The sequence below is a fragment of the Centrocercus urophasianus genome, unplaced genomic scaffold (assembly GCF_019232065.1).
Source record: "Centrocercus urophasianus isolate 14NV4802_14NV808 unplaced genomic scaffold, USGS_Curo_1.0 seq_17, whole genome shotgun sequence".
In the NCBI taxonomy this organism is placed as follows: Eukaryota; Metazoa; Chordata; class Aves; order Galliformes; family Phasianidae; genus Centrocercus; species Centrocercus urophasianus.
In genome coordinates, this window is record NW_024884722.1 from 8,189,401 (window position 1) to 8,200,124 (window position 10,724).

Sequence of the window (10,724 nt, forward strand, 5' to 3'; positions counted from 1 at the left end):
TTCTCCTCCTTGCTTTTTAAAAATCACTTTTTCTCAGATTTTTCATTTAAACACGGCTTTCCACTACTCCATCTCTCTCTCAAAAACAAATTCTTAAAGCCCAATGAGAGCAGCAAGACATCCTGTTCTCATGAAATTTGAGGATGCTGCTCATGCTCTCCTTCTCCATGCTCCCAAAAAACAAAAGTTTAACTGAGGTGCTTTCAGGATTAGGTTTCCTAGATGAAATGCCCTCCTCTAGAGAAAGTAGCGGGAGGAGTTAAGCTTGCTCTCAACTCAGGACCTCAGTATTTGAACTCACCTTGACATGGAAGCATTGACAGTCAGAGCTGTTGGGTAAGGGTGGCGGAAACCCCCTGTCGTGATTGGGTACACTGGCTGACCTTGCCTGGCAAAAAGAAGGGAAAGAGAGAATGAGAGAAAGAAAAAAGGGTTTTTTTAAAAAAAAAACAACAAAAAACTTCTCTCTGCGCAGTAAGCTTTATTCTCATTTGATCAGAACAAAAATCTTGGGGATTGTACAGCAAGGATCAAAGGAAAGAAACACAGAACAATTTGAATGCCATAAATCTGATAGGAATGGCTAATTAAATTTTATAACCTCTGCTTATGTCAATAGAGACCCTCTCCCCAAGCTGAAACTAGGTGTTTTGTTGTAATAATTAAAGGCGAAGTCTCGCTTGCTTTAATGGAGCCATCACACTAATTGAGGGCTACACATCCAAAGGAAAACAATAATGAATGTAAATTTATACCAAAATAAAGTACAGTGAATCAAAGGACTTCAGTTGCGCTTTGGGCCTCTTTCGGTATTTAGATCTCGGTGAGAAAACATTAAATTAACAGAGCTTAATTTGTAGCCTTTTGTCAGATTAACAAGTGTTGACAAGAGTTACCGGGGGAGAGTCCCCAAGAAGTATTGTGGGTAACCAATAGACAATCACACCTCATTACAATAATTAAAAAATACAGCAACATGCAAAACAGCATCCTCATGAAAGACGCACAACTTTTTCTGACTGAGATTTGTCTGTGTTGGCTGGTTCTTTTCATCTGTCCTTCAACTATGTCATTTGAATGGGCAGGCTGCATTCTGGGGGGCTACTATGCTAGAGACATTCATGTTAGTTGAGGGTAGATGGGTTGGGAAGTTGAGGGTGAACCATGAGTGGCAATGAGAAGGAAAATAAAAACCTTGCATTACTTCTTCAAAATTGGCCATACTACTCTTCTAGAGCAAGAGTGAACAAGATGATATCCCTCAACAAAAGCCATTTGACTAAGAGCTATGAGTAGACAAATACACCATGGGTGTTGGCTTGCTATAAACCAGTGGTGATGATCTAGTCTTTCCATGACAAAGATGACCATTATCACCTTCCTGATGAAATTGGTCACGTGTGGCAACGCTTATGTGAGTTTGGCACCACATCACGAGGTTCAAGGAGAACAAACCTGTGTCTGCACACGTAAAACTCTTCAAGATAATGATGTGCAATAAGGCACAGGTCAACAACAGTGAGGAATTTCTTCCTAGTTTCTGTCATCTCTAAAATTACCGACTCAGCATTTATTGAGTATATTTAACGCTGAGGCTTCTGATCTGCAAACTTGAGCTAAGTAGTTGCAACACAGCTCTGAGCCTGTGCTGCCTTTACTTCAGCCAGGCCTTGTAGGTAGGAAAGAAGGAAAAAAAATAAGCTGACATGGGTTCAAGGTGTCTTACACAAATGTGAATCACCACAAGCAAGGTGGAATTTATAATTTCAGAGAGCAACACTCTGGGCTTTTGTTCTGCTCATGCTATGCTCTTCTGGAGAAACTCAGCCTTCTGCAGATTGCTGGTGGAGTGCTTCCCCTTCAGTGAGAGAAAGTCTCTAGCCCACACAAGTGGCATTACCACAAAAGAAGACTTGCAGAGAGGCCACAAGTGGACTGCTGAGGCCTGAGCTCCAGCACACCAGGTATCAGTGCCCCTAGATGCCAACGTGCGTGTGCAGCCTCCACTCATCCCAACTCTCCCGTGGGTGTGAATTCTGTTGCCTTAGGGAAGGCAAACTCACAGACAGGTATTTTAGCACAGAAGGCCAAACAACCTAAAGCAGGAACAAGCAATTTCTAGCTTTGAGCAAGTAATTTCTAAAGAAATATGATCTCCCTGATACTGATGAAGCTGGCTATGTGAGAAAAATGAAGTAATGACCTTGATCTATAATATAGAGAGCCATTGTATACAGCAGCACAAGTGTATTTTATGAGAATTAAAACAGAATATAGTGTACACAAGGCCTAGGAAGTGCTTAAATGTGTCACAAACCCATTGCAGAGGTGGCAAAATTTAAAAAAAAAAAAAAAGAAGAAAAAAAGAAAGGCTCAGTTATTGGAGGGAGCCTTATGCTCAACAGGGCTGTGCAAGTGGAATATAAAGAGTTGGGAAAACAAAACAAACAAACAAGCAAACAAAAAAACCAACACACCAAAATAAGCAAAAAACCCAACAACTACTTCATATGGCTTTTTTTCTTAGCCAGTTTTAAAGTAAGCTAATTCCTCTTTCTTGTTTGCAAGAAAACTCCATTCCATAGATTCCAACTGTCCAACCCGGTCTCAGCCAGGAATGCTGTCCACCAGTTGATGTAAAGCTCTACTATTTCACAAGAAAAACGAATGGGGCTTTAACAGGGAAAGCCAAAGAAATTTAAACTTTCACATTTATAATGAGGATGGCCCCGTTAAAAAAATGTAAGAAGTCTATTAGATCCACTGTGAACTCACAGAAAACCAAACATGAGGGTGTATTAAACAAACAAATGTGGTTAGTGTAAAGGTACTAACAAGAAAAGAACGTTTCTGCAGAACAGCTTAAAAATGCATGCTTCACGAGCCATCAGTCGGTTGAGACAACATGCAAAGCTGTGCGCAGCTGCCTGTGTTTGTTTAAGACCACATGACTTGGTGCGAGTTTTAATTAATTTTTATGAGATGGGTAAATTGATAATCACTCAATAAAGTGGCAGTTGGCAAACAGACTTATCTCAGTACGTACACACAGGCGCGCACACACACACAGTTTTTAACATGAATTTTATACATCAAAAAAGAAAATGGAAATTAAAAAAATGGAACTCCTTACTGTGGTACTAACCATCCTAGCGGATGGGGGATTTGTCCTACAGTGCCTGGTGATAGGGGATAATAAGGAGATATGTCTGGAGGATGTGGAGGCCTTGGAATTCCTGCGGAAAAGGAACATAAAGTGAGGTTAGTGTTGAGACACTGGAGAAAGTTAACATAAGGTAGAATTATATGTTTCTACATCGCTATCTCTTCTTTCTCACTCCAATACTCGTGACTTTCTTTGAGTTTTTACAAGCTGTTTCACAGTCTTATAAATGGCCTCTTGGCATCTTGATAAATGAGTTTCAACCAGAAAAACTGACGCAATTCTCTCTGTCATCTCCTCAGACATAATTATTTTGTTATTAAAGTGAAGAACGTAGAAGCCTCAGCTACTGTTCTGGTGAGATGCTGTGCTAGGTGCTGTCTTCAGTGATCAACAGAACAATCAAGTTTGTGGTTTATTCGCTCTCAAACTCTCCAAAAGAGCACAGGCTCTACCCTTACTTCAACTGCACACTCAATAGCAGGGCAATATTCCAAAGCAACCTCCAAAAAGAGTTAGAAAGTTGTTAGAATTCCAAATGGTGTTTGCTTTTGAAGCACATGAATGACACTTGGTTTTGCACTCCTAAACTTCTGCAAAACCAAACAGAAGAGCAGAAAAATAAAAGCAATGATAGAGCCTGGAAGTGCTTGGTAAAATAGGGGGCAGAGGCTGAAGGTGTAACGGGTAGAACAGGAAGCCCATCAATTCTCTCTGAAACTGGTGCAACTCCCTCTCAGGGAGCAGAGTGGAAGCTCAAACCTTAGGATCCTTGCCTTAGAAGCAAGTAGGAATTACTCAGGGGAGGAGTAAAGGCTACAGGACTGAGACTTTCAAGTAACAAGTCAGAGCACAATTACATAGCTAAAGTAAAATTAAAACAGAGGATGTTAAAAGGAGGGGGGACCATAATAATGGCTAAAAACTATTTTTTTAAGTCACTCGGGAAGCCCTTAATCTCTAAATTAAATCTCCTTGTGAGATTTTCATGCAGACACTGCTTTTTCTCCATTACAAAAACCAAACAGATTAACTGGGCTTTAACCATCCGGTGAGCTATTTGCACACTTGAAAGAATGTTCACTGAAGAAAAGCAAACAGTCTATGGACGTTAATCATATGTTTTACGATAACCATTTAAAAGCTATTCCCTGTACTACCATAATTTAAATGAGAGGTTGCTATTCTCTTGCAACACCCAGTGATGGCGAGATGGATTCCTTTTAAGCCACGTGAAGTTAGTATTAAGGACAATTAAAAGGGGCCCCCACTGAAGTGTATGGAGTGAAAAACAGCTAATGCACTGCCTCGTTCAAGGGCTGGAGCTTAAATAAATTATCTGCATATGTTAGGGCAACACAGGGCAATTCTTTTGACAAACTCTGAACTTGGATTCAGTTTCAGATGCTCTTTCCAATTAACTAGCTGGCACTTGGATTAACAAAAACAAAACCACTGTCACTAGGAGCTCAGTGCAGCCTGAAGAAAGAAGATTGACGCTGTTTGACTTCTCCGGGCCCTCGGGTTAAATAGGGACTCTTTAAAAGTTAGAATAACATGTAAATTCTATTCTGTAACACCAAAAAATCTAGTCAGGGTTTTACACATTGCTCTATATTCACAAAGACTGCCCTTCAGGCTGAACTGAGAGTTGGGTACACTTACATTGGGGAAAAGAGTTGCAAGAAGATAGCTTGAGTTAAGTAGTTAGAGCGGATGAAAATTCAACATAATAGGAGAAAAATGGCTGAACTCCTGACACAGAAACAATGGGATTTGGGGAATTAAAAGAGATTCATTTTGAAACTGGTCATGACCCACCACCTTTAAAATTCCAGCTGCAATTTTGTAAGTGCAGATCACAGAACGTACATGTTTAACTCTCTGGGTCGTGCATGCAAACCAAGCAGTTAGCATGTCTGACTACGGGATGGGGTATCATGATTGCACAGAAACACACCTGCAAACGACCCCACACATGCAAGTCTGGTGTCACTTTGCAGAAGCTTTATGAAAATTCACCCAGTAGGTTTCCTTCTGAAGCCTAATTAGCTTCAAAAGAAACTATTTTGTCCAGATTCTCACATGCATTTGACATTTTACATGCCTCCTTTGGTGCTCCAGCATGGGAAATCCTTCCCCATAATATGAAGAACGGAGAGATCCACCCACACTCTCTCAAAACCCAAAACTATTTCTCACCTACCTGTTTTTGGATCTACATCGGCTGGTAAGTGTGGAGGAGGGTTTCCTGGTGTGAAGTGCTCATTGCTGTACGTGATAAGCGGTGTAAGAGGGTGTACATGGTGCGGGTGCTGCACAACTGGCACTTTGTTAGACTGTCAAGAGAGAAAGGTCGATGGCATTAGAGGAAGGCTGCACTCTCCCCACTGCAGCACAAGGCACAACATGCAGCAAACAGAGCACCTAGGATTCCCGTGAGCTCCATGCTCTTCCGGATCCCTTCTTGGTGCCAACCTTGCAGCTTTCCCACCCTCTTGCTTAAAATCTGCTCACACACTTTCCCTGCTCTTGAGTTTCTTTCATCTTTTTGACCTGTCGTGCTCCTGTACGGAACAACAGCAATTCTTTAAAATTTGTCCTTTCTATTTTATAATCTTGGGCTTCACCTCGAAGATGCAGGCAGACTCCTCAGTGAGGGGCTGACAGAGTTCCCCATTTAATTAGCAAGAGACCCAAATGCTCACTGACCTATAGGTCTTTTCCTTTCCCCTTCCTGTCCTCACTTTCAGTTCTGCATTTTACTGCTCATTGCAAATACTCCAGATAAAAAGCCTTTGTAGTGCAAGAGTATTCCCTTCATCAGCAAGCATTAATCTGACAAGCAATCACCTGCATATTTTATATATATATATTTTAGAGGAGCTGATTAATTATCAATTCATCAGAGTGCTAATAAATGGAAACTGGATACTGATGAAATAGGCTACTAAAATATTTATCTGTATAAATAATGGCAAAAACATAGATAAAGCCATTGAAATTCAAACTCTTGTGGAGGGAAAAATCACATAGATATCAGGAGGTTTTTCTTTTTCTTTTCACATTCCTAGCTCAAGGGGGGACGAGGGGGGGGGGGAATATATATCTTTTTCTTCATAACAATAATAAAAAGAAAGAATGAGTCAATGAATGAAAAGACAGGCTGAACTGTAACTTACCCTTACAAGATCACAAAAAAAAAAATTAAGCTGAAACAAGCAAACTGCTGGACCATTTACTGCGAGTAATCCAATTGCAAAAAACCCTATTCCCCATAGAGGATTTTCACTAAAATCCTACAACAGGGACATTTAACCAGATTAGGTACCAGCAAAGATAAAGAGGCTGGTATTAGATGATGAATGGATTAGAGTCAGGTTTCATTTTAGAATGTGTCTTCATTTCCTTTTATTACTTTAAGTAAGGAACAACTTGCATTAACATCAAGTAAAAGGAATTGCATTAAAACAGAGCAGCGAGAGCAGGGCAGCCCCGACAGCACCGCTGCCATCCGACGCCCACTGCTGCCAGCACAGCACCCCACTGCTGGAGCCCATGCACCTCAGCTCTGACCTTCTCAGCTTCTCATAGAAGCCCTTCAGAAACAATTCAGTTATTTGTGAAACGACGGCAGGATTTACTTTTCTGCAGCCCTTGCAGAGAATGGTTCAGCTCTGTGGCACAGAAAAGCCCACACGATTCATGGCACATGGGTCTGAGGGCAGCTGTAGAGCTGTGGGCAGCTCACAGCTACACAGAGCCAGCCTCATCATCAGAGAAGCCATGTTGATTTAGCCCCTTCTTTCCAGATGTCCTCTGACCAAAAATCTGTTCTCTTCCAAGTGAACGCTCACTCAACGCTCTGAAAGTACTGAAGAATTTAGCAAGCTTTCACACTAACAGCATAGCATTGTACGTGGCCAAATGGCTAGCTGAAATCTAGTTTGCAGAAAGCAATGTTCCCAATGAGAGGGATTTCTGTTGGCCACAGATTGTTCTTTGGTGACCAAAGCATGAGTGTTGGCTGCTGGAGCTCTCTGCTCTCCCAATTACATCCACATTGCTGCTAAAAACCTCATCCAGGTCCTGAAGGACGTTAAGACAGCACAGTGCTCTGTCTTCCACTGAGAGTTTGTTCTCATAGAAACTGGAACTGGTTAGTTAAAAACACAAGTAAGGGACACCTAAGGAAGGTTAGACATAAGCCAAGAAACAAGAAACAATGCTCGAGGAGAACAATAGACTTGCACACCTATATATATATATATACATACCATAGAGGGTTACACGTGTACTGTGGGAAACCACTTTCCACTGCTCTGATAAACCAAGACCCCTGCAATTTCTTGCCAAAATGGCATGGCTTTTACATTGTTATGTGCTTTACTTAACCCTTTTCACAGAAAAAAAATGGAATGGAAAGGGGAAAATCAATAACAAAAAATCAACAGCCTAGACTTGTCTGCAAAGTTTTCCCCAGGTAAGTCACTTTTCTTGGATGACTGCCCTGAAGTTGGATGATTCATATAAAGGTAGTAGGTATAAGGGCAGGATACTTAGCAACTCTGATGGTGTTGGGGCAGAGGTGTGGGGAGAATGTACTGGGGAAAAAATGGGAAATTAACATCTCTATACTCAAAAATCAGTCAGCAGCTGTATTGCTGCCCTCGGCTTGGACTGCGCTCTGTTTTGCAGAGTTTATTACACACTGGGAAAAGGTATTCACTCTGCTCAGAATAGCACACACAACTTGCAAGCTAAGCTAATCATGCACAGTATGATAATGAGCTACTCTTTAAAAGCAGAACTCCTGAAGTTAACTGAGCTTCCTTGGAAAAGAGAAAAAGAAAGGACTAGCTGGGAAAGAGCAGGATTAATCCTGCATATGCATCTTCCTTTGAAGTCAATGGGAGCTCGGCCAGAGAAACAAGTGTGGTCCTAACCCCATCCACTGGCAATGAAAGGTAAACCAGGGAAGAGTCAATAGGAGACACCTATTAGGTGATCTCAGCCACCCAACCCCCTGCAAAAGGCCCTTCTCCAAGACACATTTGTGAGTACTTCAGGAAGGGCAGTTTTAAGCTAAAAGCTGTTGTGAGATGCCGGAATTTCTCTGGCAACTTGAAGAATTCCATTTATGGCTATGTCAGAAAGGGAAAGCAGAGCTGCACGGGCACATGCAGATTAGCATCAGTGCATGCGATAATAGGACGAGAGTAAGTGGAGATTTCTGGAGAGAAATCTCAGCGTCTACAAAGCACCAAGTCATCTGCTGGTAAATCACTTGTCTGCACTGAAAGCTGGGATCTCATGCACTGGGTTAGAGGGCATGGTAAAGAATTGCAAAAAAACAACAGAAGTTTGCTTTTCTTGATAACCCCTGCCTGAAGCAAACCAGAGGAAATTGTCCCTGTAGGGACCCAACTACTAAATCTCTATATATGAATTTGAAATGCTTTTGGGAGCGCTTAAACACAGATGATTTTAAACAACAATTGAGCTGTGGAATGAAAAAAAAAAAAGGTAACAAATTCAACAGATTTTGGACTGATATTTATTAGAGAGGGATTCTGAGATCCATTTAGCCTAAGTTTGATAGGAGCCTTTAGGGAAAAAAAAACCCAAAACAACTGAGCTTCAGATTTAAACTGCAGGGGATTGTGTGTGTAAATTGCTGTGTATTAGTCTTTGTTGCATGGTAAGGACATTTCATTAACAGGATGAAAGATGCTTCTATGTGTATACAGCCCAATTTAATACACCCCACTGATGAATACTCCCCATTTATTGAAGAAGTTAATACATGCTGTATAAATCAATAGTTCCTAAGTCTCTAAAAGCAACATAAGACTTGAACAAGATGAAACATTGCATTGTTGGGCACACAAAGAGAAAACCATCTTTAAATAGGAAGAGTTTGTAACTGCAGGTTTTTTTGTTTGCAAATTCATAGCTTGTTTGGCTTTAATAATAAACATGGTATAAACTCAAGAGAAGAACATGCCAAGGTTGCCAGAAGGTCTGTCCTTGTGGGGGTCATGTGGCGTTACTAAAATCTACAAAAAGCATTCCATTTCCAAGCAAAGCACCACGCCACCACAGCAGCAAGGTAGCCTGACCCTACAGCACTGCCTCTCTCTTCCATCCTCACAGCTCAGGGCAGGGGGAAGCTCCTGCCCTGGAGAACAGTAGGGTCATGGAGCACCTCTGAAGCGTGCCCCAAGACCCTGTACCCCACACGCTGGGCAGGGGGTAGGCAGCCTCCCATGAGCATCCCCTGCAAATGGAACCATGAACAGGAGAGATGGATGAGCACTAGTGCCCCAGGCCCCCTCTCCTTCCCCATCACACAGGACCCCGAGCTTGCCATTCACCTTCAAACCTATTAATCACCATCCACCAAAAACAAATGGAGCTAGAGCTCCGCCTGTCTTTTTTTTTTTTTGCTACGTCTTCCTCTTTCCCGTTCCCCCCTGGCTTTTCCTTTCCGCTGGAGAAAGATGGGCCCTGAGAGTGCCTTTATGAGCCTAATACAATAAAACAAAAGCAGCACAGAAGAGGGTTTGTCAGCCTTTCCCTCTCCTCCGGGATGGATGCAGAAGGTCGGAGGTGGTAGTGAATTAGCAGCCCTCCTGGAGCTGTTCCCTGGGCTAGGCAAAGGGTCCCATTCAGTACCAGTTCACATTAAAAACAGGTTTATAACTTGTCTCCCTGTATTTTCCAGATGGTGCTATTGCAGTTATGCTATGGGCAGGGAAATGTTAACAGATGTTCCTGAGCTGCTCTTGCACTGCAGCTCTGAAGACGCTCACAAGAGATTGTCTTTTTTTCCTCTAAGTTGGTCTCTTGCTGGACCTGCCTCGGAATTAACTTTCCTCCTCCCAAAATCTGTAAGTTTCAGAAACGTAAGCAGCAAGAAGGAGTAAACTCCAAGATATTGTTGAAAATGAAATATTCTTCCATTTCTTGCCAGAGTGACCAGCACCCAAGGGAGAGCACCCAGACCAGCCGAAGCTCCCCAAACTCCAGCAGAGAGCTACAACCCAGCGGATCTCAGTGTAACCATCTGGGGTCACAGAAAGGCTAACACCAAGCAGACCCACCACTAGATGGGAAGGGATGGGCACTGAGTCACAAACACAAAACTCTGATGCCAGTGAGAAAGCATTCCCTGAAAAAATAAAGATTTTATTTTACCCTGCTCTGTTTATTTTGTAAGGATGTTTTCACACCTGACTAAGCATTTTCTCCTGAAAACTACTTCCCCTTGCCCCATTATGGCTGATACAGTGGCCTGAGCCCTTTCACAGTTTAATGTAGCTGATTTCTGCCTAAGGTCCTGCCCTAAGCTAACTGCCTATTGTAACGGGAGACAAGGCCCCCATTGATAATCCCAACTCGCCCTCCTAAGAAAGGCTCATTTTCTTCTTTCACACAAATGATGACAGGAGCACTGACAGCCATGTGCTGGGACAATGGTGGGGGGGGGGGGGGGGGGGGGGGGGGGGGGGGGGGGGCGGAAAGGCACCCCCCCCGCCGCCACCGGACGAGACGAAAT

At 42.5% G+C, this 10,724-nt stretch overlaps 1 protein-coding gene across 16 annotated transcripts in view; it reads right to left on the reverse strand.

Moving 5' to 3' along the window:
* TCF7L2 (transcription factor 7 like 2) overlaps positions 1-10,724 on the reverse strand; it is a 171,856-nt gene that overhangs the window by 22,174 nt on the left and 138,958 nt on the right. For 11 of the 16 annotated variants that reach the window (XM_042817832.1, XM_042817833.1, XM_042817826.1 and 8 more), the window contains exons 5-7: positions 5,370-5,502; positions 3,134-3,236; positions 302-388 (exon numbers count right to left, since the gene is read on the reverse strand). In XM_042817832.1, the coding sequence (XP_042673766.1) occupies positions 302-388; positions 3,134-3,236; positions 5,370-5,502 (323 nt within the window). The remainder of the gene's footprint in view (positions 1-301; positions 389-3,133; positions 3,237-5,369; positions 5,503-10,724) is intronic. The other 5 variants (XM_042817827.1, XM_042817828.1, XM_042817825.1 and 2 more) reach the window with 1 other exon arrangement.